At 36.9% G+C, this 21,859-nt stretch overlaps 2 protein-coding genes and 3 long non-coding RNA genes across 15 annotated transcripts; 3 read left to right on the top strand and 2 right to left on the bottom strand.

The window, feature by feature from the left end:
* Positions 1–3,028: 3,028 nt before the first annotated feature.
* Positions 3,029–4,592, top strand: LOC127242094 (dof zinc finger protein DOF3.4-like). Its single transcript, XM_051261438.1, has 2 exons — positions 3,029–3,138; positions 3,248–4,592. Exon 2 carries the CDS (start codon positions 3,256–3,258, stop codon positions 4,261–4,263), a length of 1,008 nt encoding a protein of 335 aa, XP_051117395.1. The 5' UTR covers positions 3,029–3,138; positions 3,248–3,255; the 3' UTR covers positions 4,264–4,592.
* A 1,496-nt stretch (positions 4,593–6,088) lies between these two features.
* On the top strand, positions 6,089–8,165 carry LOC127244566 (uncharacterized). The gene is made up of 3 exons (XR_007837235.1): positions 6,089–6,406; positions 7,327–7,499; positions 7,726–8,165. It is a non-coding gene; the product is annotated as an uncharacterized LOC127244566 (long non-coding RNA).
* A 1,966-nt stretch (positions 8,166–10,131) lies between these two features.
* LOC127244568 (uncharacterized) lies at positions 10,132–12,667 on the bottom strand. Of its 2 annotated transcripts, none has more exons than XR_007837247.1 (5): positions 12,277–12,667; positions 12,035–12,127; positions 11,226–11,365; positions 10,923–11,084; positions 10,132–10,337 (listed from the first exon to the last, which is right to left on the bottom strand). It is a non-coding gene; the product is annotated as an uncharacterized LOC127244568 (long non-coding RNA). The 2 variants fall into 2 exon arrangements; XR_007837246.1 differs by having other exon boundaries at positions 12,281–12,667.
* Positions 12,668–12,985: 318 nt separating this feature from the next.
* LOC127244565 (serine/threonine-protein kinase SRK2I-like) lies at positions 12,986–17,144 on the bottom strand. Its single transcript, XM_051265142.1, has 8 exons — positions 16,534–17,144; positions 14,646–14,720; positions 14,465–14,566; positions 14,330–14,383; positions 14,122–14,214; positions 13,889–13,981; positions 13,608–13,811; positions 12,986–13,538 (listed from the first exon to the last, which is right to left on the bottom strand). Exons 1-8 carry the CDS (start codon positions 16,708–16,710, stop codon positions 13,269–13,271), a joined length of 1,068 nt encoding a protein of 355 aa, XP_051121099.1. The 5' UTR covers positions 16,711–17,144; the 3' UTR covers positions 12,986–13,268.
* Positions 17,145–17,642: 498 nt separating this feature from the next.
* On the top strand, positions 17,643–20,138 carry LOC127244567 (uncharacterized). Of its 10 annotated transcripts, none has more exons than XR_007837245.1 (7): positions 17,740–18,155; positions 18,551–18,701; positions 18,811–18,900; positions 19,057–19,130; positions 19,255–19,324; positions 19,442–19,485; positions 19,672–20,138. It is a non-coding gene; the product is annotated as an uncharacterized LOC127244567 (long non-coding RNA). The 10 variants fall into 10 exon arrangements; XR_007837240.1 differs by having other exon boundaries at positions 17,741–18,155; positions 18,811–18,913; XR_007837237.1 differs by adding an exon at positions 17,643–17,657 and having other exon boundaries at positions 17,786–18,155; positions 18,811–19,324.
* The last annotated feature ends 1,721 nt before the right edge of the window (positions 20,139–21,859 follow it).

Below are 21,859 nucleotides of genomic sequence, written 5' to 3'. Positions count from 1 at the left end.
CTGGTGAGTACAGCTTTCGAGGCAGTTAATTTATAGTATTCTTATTGTAATTTACGAAAGAGGATAGTAAAATTACTGCTAGTACTGTTTATTGCTAATATTTATATAGGGATGGGTTAGCTCCGTAGTATGATATTGGGACTTCTCCAAAATAGTTATATGCTAATTGCTCATAACCAATGATTTTTATTTTTATTTTTTTGGTGTGTACATTTGAGTTTGTTTTTCTAACAAATTCTGCACAGTTTTTATATATCATCAACTAACTCCTTAGGTTTTAATACTAGATTGTTGGGATTTGGGTAAAGTATTATTGTGGAGTTAGATTTTATTTTTATTTTTTAAATAAACAATCATTTATTTATTGGGGATGTAGATTAGAGTTTGTTTAACCAATCAATAAAAATAGTAATAACAATGCCAGGGGCTGGGTGGGGTGGGGTGGGGTGGGGAAGGGCATGAATACATGATAGAATGATTCCATAGAGAAATATGGAAGAGAATGCATGCAATATAGTATAATAGTACAATATATATATATATATATACATATAATAGCAATAATTGGCAATGGAATGGTGTGTCCTGAAAAGAAAAGAAAAGAAAAGCAAATGAAATTAAATTAAAGGGCATGCAGTCCCTTCCGGTCCGGTCCGGTCCGGTCAGAGTGATTGCGACAAGGCGGAGCGTGTGCCGCGTTTGTGGTGCTCCCCACCAGCAATCCCCGCCCGCCCGGGAATCGAGGACGACCGACCATCAAATTGATTTTATTATTATTAACTTTGTTTGTACTAGTAATTGATTTTGAGTACTGTGTGTGTGTGATATGAGATGATTGATTATACTAGTTAGTGTATGATATAGGCAATGAAATTAATAAATAATCCTCCGGTGGTCGGTCGGGTCACTAATAATTGGTACTCAAAAGCGATTCCCTGTTTTTATCGATCGTTATCGGAGAGGTAATGGAAATCCAGAAAGATAACAAAACAAAGCGGCCGGGGATGAGTTTCCGGACAGCACGCGCGGTCAGGACCTGTCTGCTCTGCTCTGCTCAGGTGTACGTATCTACTGTTGCTGAGGCTGAGGCTCTATTGATATCCAATCAATCAATGAATGAATGAATCTCCTTTTTTGTACATATATATATTTATTTATTTATTTATGTGGTTGAGATAGCTAGGTTCGCACATATATGGAAAGAGGAAACACCTTCCTACATTCTGATTCAGGCATGCCATGCCATTATCAGATCAGATCAGATACAGTATGCATGGCCTTTAACTTTTTTCATCTCTCTGTGTCTGTGTCTGTGTCTGCATTATATTGTAGTACTATATATATACTTACATGTTACTTTTGTTCTTCAGTTTTCGTTTTCATTAGTCCCACCACTCCCACTCCTACACACAAATTAACACACACAACCCTATACTATATACATATCTGATCTTCTGCTGCTTTGACCAACTCTCCATTCATTTGACTAATTATATATACCCACTCTAACACAGCTATGTCATTAATTATTATTATTATTGTTATTAACACTCGAAAGTAAACTGCATGCCATTGATGTGTATATATACATAAACTTTACGTAGGTTGATATATTCATCATCGTCGTCTTCGTCGGCAAGAGCATTAATTAATGATTAAATTGATCGATGGTGTAATCAATAAGATATGTATGATTAACTTGATTTGATTTGATTGTGGGATGCCATTCCATAATTAAACCTTAGCTTGACACTACCTCGTGTACTAGCAGACAAACTATAATGTATGAAAGGGGCAATGATATCATATCATATCATATATATGATTCCGCAGCTGTCCTCATCCTATATATCATATGTGCCTCTGTGTTGTGTGTGCGTGTGTTCATCCCAATTTAAGCCATAAGTTTCGGGCCATAACACAAACTTCTTCTTCAATCTTCATCATCATATATCATTCGATCTACTTACTAATAATTAATTAGCTAGCTTCTCTAATGGTGGTAACTGTCATGCATTTTTTGCCCTTTACACGTACACCCTCCTCTTTATATCAATTCCTAATCATTTCTCCTCTTTTAGCTTCCACATATATAGCGCACACACACACACACACACACACACGTATTTAATCCATGTTATATCTCCAATCATTACATCATTAATTAGAATTTTTTGGGATTAAATTTTAAACACCTACAGCAACTTCGTTTATCTCTCTTTAATTCGTGTGTCTCTGCTCGAAATTTCCGAATAATTTGGAATCCTAAGAAACACTGTAATAATAGCATCGAATTTCTTGGTTGGCTTTACATGCATAAACCCCTTCTGCTTGTCTTCCAGATTCCAATTAATGTTCTCTCTCTAACACAGCTGATCATCTCATGTTTACCACTGTCGGATTACTAATTTACTAATATTAATTTTTACTACAATGTAAGTTACAATTTTTAGTACAGATTCGTGGAAAGCACCAAACATATCACCGGAAACTATAAAATATTTGTCACAGCAATCTGGGCATTGATCAAAGGGAAATTATCAACGCATATATACATATAAATTATATGTGTGTGTGTGTTCAGTTTATACAGAGTGGCCTCTTTTAATAAACTAGTCTCATTAATGGGTTGGTTCTACAATAAAGAACATAGATTTGATTGTCTGAATCCAAAATTAATGGCTGAGAAAGTGTCTTAGTGGCAGTTTCTTATATTGTAGCCTTAATATTCCTTCTGACGTATGCACCGCACTGCACACTACACTGTATCTAAATAATTCAAAGGCAATAAGAGTGCAGGTTTCTGTTGGAAGATCCCGGTGTTCAAACACCAGACAGATCTATCGGATCCATTCCACAATCCTACAGCATAAAGAGCGTAGATCGATCTGGTTCTCAAGTCCCGGACTGTTCCCATAAACCATTCTATACTCCCCTTCCCACCAAAATAGTCCAAAAGAGACAACTAAAATCCAAATTTTAAACCATTTATTTTCGAGAGGAGACAAAGTGGCACCACACTCCATCATTTTATCACTATATTAAAGTGGTCTGGTTGAGATCTTCTGTTTGCTCTAACCAAAACAATTTTGGCTCAAGAAAAAAGCCATTCAAATCTCTCGTCTCATTTCATGTGATGTAAGAATTAAGAAAACCCACTTTCTATCCCTTTCTCTTTCACAAAAAGGCTAACCCAAAATTGCTTTCTTTCATCTTCTTGTTTTTTGTTGTTTTCCGATCTCTGTAGATCCGAAGATGATTCAAGAATTGTTGGGTGGAAGCAGCGTCGGGATTCTTGGAGGAGACAGATCCAAAATGTCTGCTTCAGGGATTATTCTAGAAGGTTCCTCTAATTCCCAGTCGCCATCTTCGGCGCCGCCGCCGGTGCCGTCCGTCGCCCCGGCGGCGGCGGGTGCTTCCTCGGAGAACCTCCGGTGCCCTCGCTGTGACTCATCGAACACGAAATTTTGCTACTACAACAACTACAATCTCACTCAGCCGCGCCATTTCTGCAAGACTTGCCGCCGGTACTGGACCAAAGGCGGCGCTCTCCGCAACGTCCCCATCGGCGGCGGATGCCGGAAGAACAAGAGCACCGCCATTGCTGCGGCGGTCGGGAAGTCCAATGCCGTCGGAAAATTGAAGTCGGTTACAAACGAGATCGGAAAGTCCGCCCTCTTCAGCGGGTTCGATAACTCTGACACGGCGGCGCTCTCCGCAAACCCTATAATTTGGGCGGCGTCTTCCCAGAATTCCCATTTTCTTTCCCTCCTCAGACCCAACCAAAACCCTAACCCTAACCCTTACCCTAATTCCTTTCATCTCTCCAATTCCGTCAAGGACGAAGCCATGCTGTTCGGATCGTCCAATTGGAGCTCGGAATCGCCGTTTTCCGGCGGCGGAATCACCGGCCGTGTCCTGAATTTGGACTCCCTGGGCCAGCTCCACGTGTCACCTACAGGAATGTCGTCGCCGTCATCGTTAAATTCCCTCTACAGAAACCAAACTCCGGCGAACCAAACCGTCGCAAGCGGCGATCTGCAAGAGCTCTACCAACGGCTCAGATCATCAAGCAGCTGCTATCCCGATCACGCGCCGCTCATCCACGGCGCCTCAAATTCCTCCACCATCATCAATTCAGGCATTCTGGAATCATCTCCGGTGGCAGCAGCAGGGGGCGAATTAGGGTTCTGGAATTCGTCTCTGTCCTGGCCGTGCACGGACATGCCAACCACCACCAACTCCCATGGTGCATATCCATGAAATCAACAACACAAGTAATTAAATTATTTCATTTTTACCTAAATTAATTAGAAGTATAATATATGTGGTAAGGTTTGGGGTTTGTTTAATCTTAATTATGCATTTCAAATTCAATTTTTAATTCGTGATTTTGGTTTGGGATTTGGTATATATTTGAAATTAGGAACCATCATGCATGACTGACTGTGTAGCTATACTGTCATGTCATGTCATTACTTGGTCCAGTTTATTTTATTTTAATTTTTAATTAGTTAAAGTAGTTAGGTAGCTAGGTTCAATGTACGTACTGCTTTCATTGGGATGTTATTAATTAATGAGATTGTGTGCAAGGATTAATTAATTATTTAATCTCTGATTCTTGATCGTCGAGAAGATTCACTCCAGACAAGGAAGATTTGGGCAATATTATCTATCTCGTTGAACAACGGTTAACAATAATGATGTGTAGTAGTGACAGTGTAACCTATATATATATATATACTTTTAAATTAAATAAATTGGTCAAAATCATGGGCTTCAATTTCTAATAATATATATTTTTCTTGATCTAATTACTGGAAAGAAGATACAGATGGAGATAGAAGAAGCTAAGGGCGTGGTGCTGATAATTGAGATTCTTGTCTTGTTTTCTTTTAGATTAATGGCTGAAAAGGTGAGAATGATTTTTTGTTTGGATAAGAGTCTGATTAATTATTGATCTGAAAAATAAAAAAAATTAATTAATTAAAAGATGGATCTGCATCTGCATCGCGATGAGTTGGAAGGATTCCGATTCATACCACCTGTATGTAACTGTATTTCTATATCCGTAGTTTGACCTAACTGTATTTGTGTATCCAAAGTTTGACCTCGACTCATTTAACTTGCTAATGGGAATGTTATTATATTTCTTTTTCTATATCATATTTATACTATAAAAATAAATGTATAGTGCATGTTTTATTCAGTTGTTAAATGATTTATTCATCACTTGGCAGTCATTTGTATTATTATTATTTTTATTTTGACAAAAATTTAAATAATGAATAATTGTATCAAAATTTACAAAAATAAGTAGGCTATTATTTGGGCCCATTAAAGATTTTGGACGGATTTACATTAAGCCCACATGCATGAAAGTGAACTAAAACTTGTAGGCTAGATTTACACAATTTCAGAAGTTTACACTATTTATCAAAAATATATTCTAAATAATAAATAATTATACTCCATCTTTCTTTTTATTTATTTATTTAGTTTTTTTTACAGAACAGTAAATCAAATACTTATTTTTATACTATTTGTTTGGATAACCGAGTTCTGGGTTTGAAGTTTGATATATATAGGTTTTTGGATAAAGAGTGTATTTTATGGATTTGTTTCTTCATGATTTTAAACACAAATTTACACTATTTAATGAACTATCAGATATTAAATAAAAAAATAAGTATAAGTATAAGAAATTAAAATTTATTGTATAATAATTTAATTTAAATAAAATATAATTATATAAAACATTACAGTATAATACATAAACATATTTCATAAAATTAACTATAAAATATATAAAAATAAAATTACATGATCATTTTTTCTACGATTGGTTCTCTATATAATTATTATAAAAATATAATAATAAATAATAATTTTAATTATATATTATAACTAATTTATAAGAAGATTTTTTTTAAATTTTTTTTTTTTTTTAAAATTTTTTAATTTTTGAAAAAACCCTATCAATTGAAGCACGGTTCATTTATATCAAAGTAGGAAGTCTCAAGCCCATTAAGGGCCCAGCCAATGGGATGTGGTTTTTTTTGTATCTTTCTAGGGTTTAAGAGCGCTCTGGTTTGGTTTTGAATGAGCCGTGGCGGCCGAATGTGCGTCGCATTCCTCTGCTGTCGCACCATAGAATGGATGGGGAATCGCAACCTCGTGTTCCGTCTCTCGCCTCGCCACCGCCTTTTCGTGTCATCCATGTTCATCGGAACATGCTTTCCGATTAATTTGTTCGAAAAGTACTTGTAACGTCGGTAAATAATATTGCCTTGGATATTTGAATGCTTAGGGTATAGTGGAGCTAGGGTGCGGACTGCGGAGAAACTTTGATGCTCCTGTATTCAATCACTGCGCCAAGGTCGGATCCGGAGTTATCTCTCTGAAGGTAGCTAAAATTTTCGCCGTAACTTGTTTTCTCTGATTCGGTTTCATTCGACTATCATTTGTTCTCTTAAATGGTTTTTCATTTCTATGTTCGGGTTTTAAATCGAAGCAGTAGAATTGTTTGGTTTCTCACATGATTAATTTGTATGTTTGACGCTGCCTTTTCAACGGTTTATGACATCTGTTGCCGAAATTTATAAAATCTGCATTAGCTATGATATGTTGCATTGGTTTTTTCACGTTCAGTACTCGATAAATGCCATGATAAACCTTGTAATAGAATACATATAGATAATTATCATGGCATGTTTGAAGTTTGAATGACGTAAAACAGATGTGCAAAAACCTAAAAATGTTTTTACAACAAATCAGTCAAAATTAGTGTGTGAAGTATTATGATTCAAGCTAGCGAAGCAACATACCTGTGAACATTAATCCAATTGTGACCATTTGCCAAAAAATCATTCTTTCAACATATGCAGTTCAACAAAAGTAAAACTGCAATATTAACGAATCAGGACAAAAACAACTATTCACAAATAACATTTAACTTTATTTGTAGCATGCTTGGAAGTTGGAAGAATAATATCCTGCCCGCAAATCAGAAACCACAAATTCAAAGAATTTATTAGTGTTATACATTAGAACTTAAATATTTGGCTGCAGAATTGTCCTTTCTCTGCATCTGTTTGGTATCTCTTTTAAGTGTGATCTTGTAAACCTAAAAGATCTTGCACTAGGTGTTTTTTATATTATTCAATGGATTTGGTATTTCTTTAAAGAGTGTGTATAGTTATCCTGCCCAACATCTCAATTCAGAATATACTATTGTTGTATATATGATAAATAGTTAGCTGATTTTTATTGTCATGTTGTATATCAGTTTTAATGGCAATCAGATTGGTTTTTTCTTCATATCAGGTCATTGACAACATTTGTGAAGAAAATTATATGGAGGTGGTGTGGTGGATATAATGGCTGCCATTTATATTGCTGGTGTGCCATATTTGCTTAATGCGTTCCATTAGGTGCCCGGAGTTTATGGGGAGAGAAATTTGTTAAGCATACCAATGAAAAGAGACTTCCATCACATGGTAAAAATTTTATTCTTTTTTTTTATTCTTCTTCATGGATTATAGGTCAATTCTTCCAGGAATTATTTTGCTAATCTTTAAGTTAATTATATGAATTTGAACATGTAAAAGCTGAATTCACTTGCATTTACAATTTAAGTTTAGCCAATAATCCTGTAAATAGTTAAATGAAAAATACAATCAGTTGGATATGCCTTCACTGAAGGATGTGGCTTTGTTGGGTCAGGGGCGAAAATATGTGGCCCTATCAGATGGGCTTGGGGGGTGCATCCTGGGTGGGCCTTGACCAATTGAACGCAGTTCTGTCGTTGAAACAACTGAGCATTTGTTTCATGGCAGAAACTTTGGTAAGTCTTTGTGCTTTTCATTGCCTGTTCGTGTTACTAAATTTTCCCGTTATTGCAGGTGTAAAGCAAACTATTAGACAGATTACGAGATGTTCTTTTCAATGCCCCTCTGCGTTGCGTTAAACTGCACTGGATAAGTAAAAGCTTCTATGCTTAGAGTCATTATTTATCTGTTTTTCCTTTTATGATTTTACGCTTTTTAACCTAGAAATGCACACTTTTGAGTGTCGAAATTTTTCTTGTATAAGGGTACCTGGGTTAACTAATTACTATCATAGTCTGCTGTGGGAAATGGATGGGGTTGGTTTGATGTTTGCTACCAGTTCTGGGAACTTTTTGTCCCTTTTTAGCCCTTTTGAAGTACGAAGTGACGAAATGATACGATGCGCACCTGATGAGGCCCATCTGACAGGCCCAACACCTATCACAAAAGGGGCAACATGAGCACGGATTGTCTGAGAAGAGCAAGACGGACCCGTGTAGGGCAAAGGCTCATACGGCCCAACTTAATGTTTACCCGGGCTCATTTGGGAGACCTGAGAGATGTCGCCCAACAGTCAACACGAGCACGTGCTGTCTCTCAAGAGCCGGATGGGCCCACGTGTGGCCCAATATCCGACTAAAGCACGTGCATGGCTTAGCCCAGTGGGCCTATTATTCTTTCTGTCAAGTCATTTAGCCCAATTTGGCTTTATGAAAAGGCCCATTCGGAAGGCCCAACGGCTGTTCCCCCAACCCCAACAAAAGCACGTGCTTCGTGAAAGCCCATTCGACAGGCCCAAAAGCTGTTCCCCTATAGCCGACAACAGTCGGTGGATCAACAATGCCCAATTAGCCATAATTATTAATATCAAACCAATGCCTGTTGCCCCAAAGCCGAAAAAAACACATGCTTGGTCTAGGCCTGTCCGTGAGGCCCAATGGTTCCCCCAGAGACGACAAAAGCCTGTGGATCGTCAAAGCCAACCGGGTTTTGTCAAGCCTTTTCGGCCCAATTCGGTTTTATAGAAAGTCCATTCGAAAAGCCCAACGCCCTGTTGCCCCAAAGCCGACAAAATCACGTGCTTGGTCTAGGTGCATCCCGACAGGCCCAATAGTTGTTCCCCCTAAGCAGACAAAATCACGTGCTTGGTCTAGGTCCATCCGACAGGCCCAATAGTTGTTCCCCCAAAGCCAACAAAAACACGTGCTTGGTCTAGGCCTGTCTGTGAGGCCCAATGGTTGTTCCCCGAGAGACGACAAAAGCCTGTGGATCGTCAAGGCCCACTGGGTCTTGTCAAACCTTTTTGGCCCAGTTCGGCTTTATAGAAAGTCCATTCGAAAAGCCCAACACGCCTGTTGCCCCAAAGCCGACAAAATCACGTGCTTGGTCTAGGTTCATCCCGACAGACCCAATAGTTGTTCCCCCAAAGCAGACAAAATCGCGTGCTTGGTCTAGGTCCATCCGACAGGCCCAATAGTAGTTCCCCCAAAGCCCACAAAAGCACGTGCCTGGTCCAGGTCCATCCGACAGGCCCAATAGTTGTTCCCCACAAAGCATTTCAAGGCCCAGTGGGCCAAAAATTATTCTTGTCAAGCTATTGTGGCCCAATATCCCTGTATAGGAGGCGCATCTGTCAGGCCCAATAGCCAAAGCCGACAAAAGTAGGTGCTTGGTCGAGGCCCATCCGCTAGGCCCAATATCTGTTCCCCCAAGGGCGACAGAAGCACTTGCATGGTCAAAGCCCACTGGGCTTGATAGAAGGCCCATCCGATAGGTCCAACTGCTGTTGCCCGACAAAGCACATGCTTGCTCAAGGCCCTTTCGATAGGCCCAATGGCTGTTCCCGAAAAGCCGACAATGCGTGTCAAGGCCAATTGGGTCCATAATCATTCTTCTCAAGCCAGTCGGCACAATTGGGATTTACAGGAGGCCCAAACTACAGCCCCGACGGCTGTTGCCGAAAAGCTGACGAAAGCACTTTCATGGTTTTGGCCCATTCGGCCCAACATTGTATCCCTCCTGGCCCAATTTAGCGTCAGCTAAAACCGGCAGGCCCGATAGCCGTCATCAATGCTGCCTGCCAAGAGCCCGACAGACTCTAATGCAGTGGTCAAGGCACATCAGGCCCGACCTCAGTTCTTTCCAATCCCATACAGCCCAGTACAATGTCATTACAAGCCCACCGAACACGCCCAAAATCTGGTCCGACAAGAGCACATGCTGCCTAAATTGTTAATAGGTAATCACTTATAATATCTATCTATTAGCTTAAATATTATTAAAATAATGTCTTGGGTATGTATGAATAAAGTGAAGATACAAATATAATTAGAAATACACCTGGCAGGCAACAAAACCAGTTGCAATATCTACAATACAGAATTTGAAGAAACAACAAAAACAGACAATAAACTACGACATAGAACATTCGTGGGCAAATGACCATTAACAAGCTTTTCTCACAATCAATTTGCAACACCTGATAGCACTATCAATTCAATCCTCCACCTGAAAGCATAATCATTGATGGCCAAAAGAAATAAGTACAAAATCCATAAATTCATTTATGTAAAACTTGAAAGCATAATGTATCTGTGTGTGAGCCAAAAGAACATGTACAAAATCCCCCTTCTATCAGGATTTGACACATGTAACAATAATAATTTGAAAATAGAAAATATATAATAACAATCCAGTCTTTTATTTATTTATTTTAAATCAAGCAATATCAACTGCTTAGTTATTTCATTAAAATCAGTTCTAATATATATAAAAGTAATCCCTGCACCACCAATACACGTTTTCACTTTTTTTTTTTTTTAAAAAAAACAATAGAAAATTAACAAAAATCCCAATTAATGCCATCAAATGTCTCCATAATACTAAACTTGCATACTTACATCACATAATTATTCAGTCAATAGAATCCTTAAATTGTTTACTAAATAATGAGCAAGTACATTGTCATATAGGGAAATGATTTATGTATAACAAAGGATATTCATATAGGCAAATAAGTATACCAAAGCATATTCCTATATGCAAATGATTTAGGGACATTTTCATATTATCATCTAACAAAGAGGAACTTACCTTGTGGAGCACTTTCTTACTGCAAGGTTTTAGCAAGCTGTGCAGTTGATGACACACCTCAAATTCTAACACCAAACATGGAAATTGAGGAAACTGGAACCCATCACAATGCAGCCTCATATGGTAGCAGGACATAGAAGAATATTCCCCCAGCAATGGCCACTGTAAACAAATCATAACCAAGATTTCTAATTTAATATTTTGTTCATCCAAGCAGATCATAACCACCTTCACAAGAGATGCCATTCGCAAAGCATTGTAAACAAAAGCTGAGTGAAAATGCATCTAGGCTCAGTGAATTACCAGAAAGACAACATCACCAAAGCGCACAAATCTGGGTTAGTTTGATAGTAGGAATGTGCAGCTACTGGATTTTTTCTGTAGTTTTTTGGAGTTTGGAGAAAGCCAGATCATCAGCGAGCAGCCTTTGTGATGTGTGGTAACTGTACAAGTCCAAATAACCCTTGAGTAGCCAATCGGTGTAGCTAAAAAGTGTGTTTACGGTAAATAAATGCGGAGAAAACAAACAAGCCATATGTGATGAATGTTTCAAATGGATGGTGTCATGTGGCGCCTAAACACAAATTGTAAACAGAGATCTGCCTACAAAAGATCTGTAAGACTGCCTGGCTGATTCAGATATAGCAACATAGCAGCAGACTATTGCATCACTTAAATAAGATAAACAGCCTCACAATAGCTTTATGCAAGAAGTAGAGAACACGACGGTGTTCTGCTAACAATGTAATCATTCTTTTTTAAATTTATTATCATGTACACTGAATTATCAGGATCGATCTTCCTCAGCACCTCAGTATTCCAGAATTTCACAAGGTCCTGCTATAGTTTTTCGTTGCTAAACCAGATTTTATATATTCCATACACTTTTTGGCAAATGGTCACAATAAGATTGATGTTCACAGGTATGTTGCTTCGATAGCTTGAATCATAATGCTTCACACACTAATTTTGACTGATTTATTGTTAAAACATCATTTAGGTTTTTCCACATCTATTTTTACATCATTTAGATTTCCCTATATCTGTGATTTCATGGTACTGTACCATTTAGGATCGATTTCTTAGAATAATCACAAGTTCGAAATACAAACCTTTTCGCTCTTATGAACATTTCCACAAAGAAAAGCCGTGAACGATCACAATCATAACTTAAAGCTTTCATCTCTGAAGAAAACCAGTAAAACCTGCAGAAAATGCAATGTTTATACATGAATGTTTTAAATGGCATAGCAAGCAATTCGTTCACGGTAAACGCCACACATTAGTTAATTTTGAATAGTTCCAGACTTGAGCAGCCAAAAATGCTTAGATTAGTAAATATACATGAGGTTACCTACCCCGTGCCAGTTCCTGTACTTTCATGTCAGTATCGCCGGTTTTTTTTTCAACTGCAACAAACATGGCGGCCGGACAGAGGCAGACGAAGGCGACGAAGTGGATCCGTGGAGGAGGCTGCGACGGCGACGGTACCCGAAGTCGTAGACAAAAAACGAAGGCGACGGCTACACTTTCTTTCGCCCATGACTGCGAACGCGGGGGAAGCCCTCCGAAGAAAACAGAACAAATATTGAAAGAAGATCTCACCGTGGGGAGCGGAAGCACCGGAGGAGGAGAAGAAGAAAGCAAGGAAGAACGAATAAGGGAGAAGAATGAGGCAGGAGGAGAAGGAAAAACGTGAAGAAGAGAGAGGATTGTACAAGTCGTGAGGGGGGAGGCGGGCGGTTGTGCTTAGGGTTTTTTTAGGGTTTTTACTTCTAAATACTGGTAATATATTTACCGTCGTCCCAATTACCATCTTCCGATTTTTATTCGGTTCACATCTCATTTTAAATTTTTATTTACAGAAAACATGGGATAAATTAAAATTAACTTTTATTCACAGCTTGGTTTTTTTTTTTTCTTTTTTTAGAGAATAATTTCATAATAAATATTTAAAATTTATATTGACTAACAACATAAGCAAAAAAATAGAAACTTTTTCATTTGCAACCTATTTTTCATTATGTTGATTATTCTTCAATATATCCAATTCAAACATCAACTTAACTACCAACACCATATGACTTTTATAGCTTCAATACAAATAACATCTTCGTCGAAAAACATGAAACAACAAGTTCGGCATGCCGCCACCATACAGCTCTCGAAATAAGTAGACAGGCGCCGGATGCCATTTACGTGTATGCATATATATATATATATATATATCGAGCAGATTGTGCGACCTCCATCTCTTCAACAGAATGATACAGAAACTGCAGCAACTAAAACCAGGAAGATTCACATACCAAACTCCGAAGACGGTAGTCGCGCCGCCCCGATTCTTCATATAGCATAAATGACCTCCCCGCTGCTGTCAACATCCAGATCGGGATCAGAATCCAAGTCTTCCATGTCGTCGTCCATCAAGTCCAGATCGTACAACCCTGCAGGAGGAATCGTGGCTTCAGAAATGATCTGCATGATCACTTCCAGGCTCTGCATAGGCTGGTCTGGCTCTTCGAACTGGTTGCCGGTCGGGTTTTCATCCATCAGATCTGCCGGAAGGTTCTTCAGAAACCAGACATGGTCCCTGATTTCCGGCATCGTGATGCGCTGCCAAACATATGTTACAGCATCATAAGATGATCTGTATCGAAAGGATTGAATTAATTACAAGCTTACTTGTGCAGGGTCGGCTACAAAGATCCTCGATATTAGATGCTGACATTCCTCGGAGATCTTAATATTTTCGGGAATGGAATACTGAACATTTAAGATTCTCTGTATCGTCTTACTGAAGTCCTTGGGTTCTGCAGGATCTTCAAAGGGATATGCACCAACCAGCATAACATATAAAGTCACACCACAAGACCATACATCTGCAATCTGAAGTAAGGAAGTTAAGAAACTTCCTTAATGAAAGCCTGTCGAAAAGTGCACACATAAGATGTGTAATTATTTACCTTGCCATCATATTCCTTCCTGAGCAAGACTTCCGGAGCAATATATGCAGGAGTTCCCACTGTAGAATTTGGTTGTGAATGCAGCAAGGAAGACTGTAAATGCATCGTTATAGTCAATATTGGAACGGAAAAGATTGACTAATCATGCAATAGAAAGAACTGAAAACATAAGTATATTTTCAAAATTATCGCAAATAGTGTCAACAAACTCAAACAGCCGAAGATTAGATTACCTTGGAATACCCAAAATCACATATCTTCAGCCGAGGAGCTGGGCTTCCATCCAACAAGGTGTTTTCCAATTTTAAGTCACGGTGACATATTTGCTTGACCAAGAAACATAACACAGAGATTAATCAAGCTAGCTACAACTTTACACACGACTGCACCTATGTAAAAAAAACAAGGACATATTCCAAACATAAAAGAATATTGTGATACCATCGAGTGGCAGTAGCTCACTCCGGATATAAGTTGCTGGAAAAAGAAACGAGCCTGCGAAGCAGGTAAGTGTTAGTAAAAATAGTAATTACAATAAAACCCACAAACTTATCATGCAAATAAAACATTAAGAACCTCATCCTCACTGAAGCGCCCTGCATTGCATATCCGCGCAAATAGTTCTCCGCCAGATGCATACTCCATTAAAATGGCAAGATGGGTAGGCGTCAGAATCACCTGAAATAAGGTAAGGGAAATAGAACTTGAGGAAAGCTATTCAAGTAAAGTAGCTTCATAGAGATACTCAAGGACGAACCTCTTTAAACCGAACAATATTAGGGTGCCTCAAAGACCTGTGGTTGATAATTTCCCTTTGAACATTTTCATCTATCTGCAACAAAAAAGCCAACCAGACAGGTCATATTTTGAATAAATCACCAACCTCCCCACCCCATCATAAAAAAAGCATAGACCAGCCCAGGACAAAGGACCTAGTACAACATCATGCAACAAAGTAAAAATAGTGGAGAATGCAATAATAGTGTTTTATATCATTATTAGTTTGATGAACAACATGCCATAAAAATAAGTAAATTTTCACCAAAAGAGATTCTGCAGTAAAAGTATCAAGGATAATTACGGCAGGTGTAGAACTTGATTAGGTGAAGATTGAGAAATATCAAATGCATAGCAGCTAGAAAAGAGTGTGTATCGATTAATCCACAGCTACATCGGATGCATATAGCTTGAACAAAGGGTGAATGCTTAAATTATGACCACAACTACAAATATGACCGGACACAGCTTATTCGGATCCTCACCACAGGTCCAGAATTACTCTGTACCTTCTCTTTAAACTTTTAGAGAGCACTATTTTATCACATATTTATGCCCCGATCAAATGTTAAACGTATGCATTAAAATGTATAGCTTAACCATATAGAGAACACATTTGAATGATCCCTCTTATTTGAAGTAAGCAGCTTTAGGGCATTAAATTGCATCAAAGAAGAAGTAACTTCATGATTTAAGTGAATGAATTTGGAAAACAAGCTCATACCGCGCAATGCGTACAACATCCTGCTCAAACAAATGGTAAGAGGAAATTTCTTTAATGGTATAAAGGAATCACCGATGTACAAAATAGAACAAGGCGACAACCATTATATTAGTTTCACTGCATATTATCAAATGGTCAAATTTGTTTGTTGTATTCACAAGTGTAATTCAGTCATTTTTCCTCAACAATCATTGAAACTAACTAAAGGATAGCCATCATATTGTTCAGGGAACCTGTTTAGCCTCTCAATCTTACGAAGAAATAAAATTTTGAGCAATCAAGCCTGTGCATCAACCTGCTCCCACGGTAAAGAAAAAATATATATTTTTTTTTAAGATTATCAAGAAAAGTTATGTGTGAGTGTGAGTAGAAAGACAGCGGAAATGCAGATATAGATTTCAAGTATTTTACTTTACACATAAACAAGTAAAAATTAAACACCAATGTCATAATATCCTTGGGCAAGAAAGCAAAATAAAAGACATACGGCTAACAAAAGAAAATATAATCGTCGACAAACAAAGCTGAAGTTCAAACAAGATTTTGTACTTAAACTCTTACCATGCATTGAAAAGACACTGAGGAAGAGAAACGAACATCAAAATGAACAGCAATTTGAAAAAAGTAAAAACAATTTCAGCAATTTATATCCAAGAAAATGTCTCGATGGCGTTATAAATCAACGAACAGAATAGGGAACCTTTTGGAGGACTGATGATCGCAGAACAACGGGTTTAAGATCAGAAAACAATTTCCCCCGGACGGATCCAACAACAAGAAGTTGAATTGAACAATCTTGGTAAATATCTATAACCTAACTGGCTAATTTACTGATCAGAACAGACCTTTGTCAGCTTCAAAACTGTGAAAAAGTCCCCCACCATCAGAATGCAATTTTTGCAGCACCTTTCTCACCCAAAAAGGGAAAAAAGCTATATCTCCACTAAAAAAATGTCGAACCAGGAGGAATCAACAAAATTTCTAAAAGTAGACATGCCATATTTGCACAGGCAAGAATAATTGCATCCTACGCTAATCTAAACAGCTTAACAAAAAGGCAATAAAGACAATATCAAGAACAAGCTCATATACAAAATAAGCGTAATAAATTTGATATTGGCCGAAAAATTTAAGACACACAAACCTTGTCTCCTCGCTCGATATATTTAACCGCAACCAGCTCTTTCGTCTGCTTATCCCTCATCAATCGGGCAATCCCGAAGTTACCCGACCCGATATCCCGCACGAAATCGTACCGATCGCTGTCGTGCATGATCGGCATATCCATCCCTGGAACCGCTGGTATCGCCGCCCGATCCATATCAGCTTCTTCAGAAAACCCTAATTACACCTCGTCTTCAAGAACCCAACCCGATCAGCTCATTCCAAGTAAACAACAGCTAGCGCACTGGTTAGCGTCGGTGGTTATCCGACAGTTGACCGAATGAGGAAAACGAGATGGCTCAGTGATAAGTCCGTTTTGTCCCCCGTCGGAGATCCCTAATACAGATCACACACGAGGCGGTTGTTTCTGTACTTGCACACACGCGCGCACGCACGCAAATATATTTACATATATATATGTATATCGCAAGTGATTAATTAATTGATTGATTAATTTAAAAACCCATAAAAGAAAGGGATATTTTGAGATTTGTGTGGTCGGCGAAGGATAGGTTCATAGGCAGGCCTCTTCTGATGTGAACTTTGCTTGGCACAAAACAATGGCAGTGGGAAATGGCGGAGAAGAAAGTGAAGCTGACGACACATACGGTGTCGTTTTGAGGAAGCAACGGACGTTGGATACGACGACGCGATTGGACAACCGTTTGAATAAAATGACGATAATACCCTTCTGTTTTGGATAACCTTCGTCAATACTGAGAATTCTACCAATTAATTTTTAGGTGACTGAACTTTGTTGCATTATTGCTATTGTTATTATTTTTATATAGGTGTATCATATTGGAGTAGTTATAGGCTCTCTTTACCCGCTATTTATTTTTCAAAAAATATTATATTAAATATAATTTTTTAATAAAATATTAAATTAAATACTAATTTTTTTTATATTTTTAAATTTTTAAAAATTTCCAAAAACCCTTATTTATACAAACCCATTAATATTGTTGAATTAATAAATAATTAAAGTTTTCATTAATTTATTTGGGAAGAAATGGTGTTTGGATTACGGATACTATCCAACGGCTACGGGACCATTGCAATGATGATCGGTTGACGGCAGCCCTAAGATCCTTTGTGCGGAGGGTACGGAATTTTATTTAAATATTTATTTTTTTAAAAATGCGAGCTTTGTGGGATTTCAGCAGCAGATAAGGTTGGCGGGGCCTACTTTCATCGACGATTAAGATTTGATATTGAGATGATGATCGCAGGAACTCTCCAGATTCAAGAGAATCCTATGTTGCTTTGCGTCGGTCGCGTGGAATCGGCATGGGTGGAGCGATCATTCCGGAATACAGAGGCGAATTTGAGCTCAAATTGCAGGATTAGAAATTGCTTTCCAATTACTGACTGCGTTCTTTCAATTTTGGCTGCAATCAAATTTTGGTTGCATTTCCTGTAAGAGCGTTGTTGGATCGATATCGCTGTAATGCATTTGCTGTTTGGACGATAGATGAGTTTGCGTTTGGCTTATTTAATTGAAAGTGTGTTTTCGTTGCTGAAATGTCTTTTTGAATCAAATCAATCTCCAGTCAATACTGCACCAGAAGAGCAACCAGGAAAAAGCAACAGAACTATGAGGTGAAAATCATTCTTCTTATGACGCCTCTCGTCTTACTCGGTCGATGAATAGGCTGATGAGGCTATTGCCTTTGCTCGAATCTTATTTTTCTGCAATTTGAGACTTATTCTGTGAGATAAAAAGGTTTCCACACGATTAGCTAGTTTTGATTTCTGAACCACACATCGATCATTTATTGGAAAATCTACAAATTGGAACTTTCCTACTTCGTTAACTTGAGGTTTCGTTTCAAGATGATGATGATGTGATGCAGACTTGCAGGCAATTATGTTGCCTAAAGATCAGAGTGCATTTCTTCCTTGTTTTTTTTTGGACTAATTTTATGTTCTATGTTTCTACTTCACTGTTCATTCCTTTCTTCACTAGAATGTTATTTTTCTCCATGTATTTACAGGTGCGAAGCTACAACCCACTGCAAATCTTGGTCATAAATTGATTGAAGGTACTTGGATCATATCTACCTCTCTCATATTATTATGATAGGGCTGGCGTGAAAAAAGGCTCATGCCCTGCAATCGAGAGCTACTCAAAGGCTGCCTAATCTGGTATGTAAGTCGATCGAGCATCGAACAGTTTGTCTGCACACAAATTTACCTTAATAATTAGAACACCACAATTCATGGCCCTTGATTATCTGAAATTGTCAAGAAGCAGATAGATGCCTAGTGGAAAACACGTTACTTTCCCAAATAAGACGAGGCACACAAGGGAATCAAATCCATGGATCCCCTCAATTAGGATCACGTACGTCGACTAGGTACCTTTATCATTATTATAATTATTCATTTCATAATTTTGTGTGGCGAACTGATAGCGTTTGAATAACATGTTTTAGGAATCTTGAATTGAATACCCTGTTTTTTTTGTTTTTTTTTTTTTATTCATTATAATTTTTCCTAGTTTCCCAACTTGGTTGTCTTCATTCTAGTGGATCATGAATCATCTTCATCATCACAATCATCATCCCTTCTTAGGTCAGTCAGCTGGAAAAGACCTACAGAATTTTATTTACCGTTGGTCGTGGCTTATTCTCAGAAAATTATTATATTCTGATGATCCATCTTTATTTTGCTCAACTTATATGCTCTTTTTCATTAGATTGGATGACTAATTCAGGATAGATGCTGCTGCTGCTTCTGATTCCTATCCATTTTTAAAAAATCGTGAGGTGCAAAAACAATCCATCTCGATCTCGAATATATGATGAATTCTGATAATTCCCTTTAGTGGGCTTATGCACATAACCTGTTTGTCACAAATCAGATCTGATCGATATATTCTGCAGGATTTCCAGCCCTTGGAATTATATCTTCAACTGCAACAAGAAAGGTGAGAAAGAACCAATCTTGGCTTCTTAGTCTCATTGTTCTAAACCATATCAACTTCTCTGAGATTATTTCTTCCCCAGAAGGGAGACATTTATAAGATCATGTTAAAATGGGATTCCAAGTAAATATACCAAAATGATAACACTGACTGCTGAAAGCCATGAAAAAGATTAACACTGTCTTGCAGTAATCCAGCCATTGGTGTATACCAAAAAGAAGAATCATTGGCAGCCATCCATTTCTGAGAATGGCAGAATCATGTACTGCTACAGACACAATTTGCCACCACAGAGGTCTGAAATGTGACTTTCTGCACTGAAACAAACTACAAGTATTTATTTATGTTGTACAGCTTTGTTCCATGTCTAGGAAGAATATTTCACCTGCTGCTTTATTGTAGTTTGAGCCTAAATTTCATCAATGGAAAAAAAAAAAAAAAAAAGAATCCATTGTGACCACCATTATTTCATGTGGCTTCATTTTGTTATGGTTTCTTCTTCAGGGTATTTTATTTTTATTTTTATTTTTGAAAAAAATAAAATACTTTAGCAGGTGAAATATTGAGTGGGATTTACACTTTCCAGGTCAATTCTGTCTGAAACCTTGTAACTGTCCAAAACATTTACTATATCAACGGTGAAAGCGTTTGAGTTACTTTGTTGTGGAATTTTTGTTTGTTGCTAGAAATATTAGGGTTGATTGTGATATTCCACAATGGAATTATTTTATTTTATGAAACAAAATCAATTATTGTCAAAAGAAAGTATATAATTTTGCAATTATTTCTTTCATATTTTCCAATATCACACACAACGTACGTACATGCATGCATTCGTACACTAACATTGTAGGCATTCCTCATGCCCCCTTTTTGGGAACAAGAAAAATTTTTTCTTGAAAACATTAATTCAATTTAAGGGTGTCTCCATCCAATTATCTAAAATGTGTTTAATTTTATAATCATCATTAATTTAAGAAAGGCAAATCCATGATGTAATGTCTGTTAATTTAATAACTCAACATAGAATTATTTTTGGTTAAATAGGCTTATAAAATTTAATGGATTCTTTGCGTGACAAGAGAGGGTTCATCAATAAATCATGAAGGATCGAATTTTTCATAATAGCATCTACGAAGAATATTTTTGTACCATAACATTGAAAGAATATTTTATATTACCCTTCTTTTTTTTTCCCCCTCAAAATATTCTATTAGTAAATTGCAAATGTTCTAAAATACTTCGTAATTTTATTCATTAAAGTCATTAAAGTATGATAACTTATTATCAACAATTTATTCATTTTAATTATTACATATTAACATCTTAATTTGATTGAAAATAAAATGTATATAAGAGCTTAATTGGATAGTTAAAAATAATTACAATCAATTTTTAAGAAGAATAACAAATCAACCAAAATGTATATAATTTATAAAAGTTTCGATATTTGCCATCTTGTAGGTGAAATGTGATATTTTTGCATAAAATTATATATGTGTATATATATATATATATATATGTTTTTATTGGAAACAATAAGATGCATAGTAAAATTATTGACAAAAAATTTCAAAAAAAAAAAAGTTAAATATTCCAATAGTATTTAGCATTTACATAATATTGTCCTTTATTTTTATATCTGACAATATCACAAAATTAATGTCTTTTCCTTCTAAACAAAAAAGAAGATATTCAAATCATGATACAAAAAATAATATTTCTGACTTTTCCGTTTTGAACAAATAAAAAAACAATTTTTTGTTATTTTATAATTCAAATATTTTGCGTAACAGTTACGCACCGATAGGTAGATAGTTGTTGAATCGTACTGACTCATTTATGATACAAGTAATCCACATTTATTTACTTTAACAGTTGTATACTGAAAATATAATTCAAACCGGTATAGAGTAAATTACAATAATTCAAATTCGAATACCTCAACCTAATAATCTAATATTAATAATGAAAAATTATATACAATTTATCGTAAGCAAAATTTCAAAAAATACAACCGTTTATCGTAATATTGGAAGGGATATCGTGTATTGCATAGAGCATATTTTGTACATAAAAATCACTCCACAAGGCAACTAGAATTGAATCAAATTGCCTATACATATACAAAGAATTCTTGATTCACAATGCCTTTGTTGTTTGGAAAGTAACAACAAATTCACTCATTCTTGACATGATTCTCTAATTGCAAATTCAAAAGGTTGCAAGATTAAATTTGAAAATCCAAAATTTCTTTCCATTGTATCCATACATTTATTACACCAGTGTGACTTTGACAAACAAAAATAATAAATTCACAACATATCCACCGAATCATGAAATCATCAATGACAATGAAGAGGTCGAAATCCCTCAA

The sequence above is a fragment of the Andrographis paniculata genome, unplaced genomic scaffold (assembly GCF_009805555.1).
Source record: "Andrographis paniculata isolate CXL003 unplaced genomic scaffold, ASM980555v1 Contig19END, whole genome shotgun sequence".
Classification (NCBI taxonomy): Eukaryota; Viridiplantae; Streptophyta; class Magnoliopsida; order Lamiales; family Acanthaceae; genus Andrographis; species Andrographis paniculata.
Note: the sequence above shows the minus strand (reverse complement) of the source record. Positions and strands in the feature narration are given on the sequence as shown.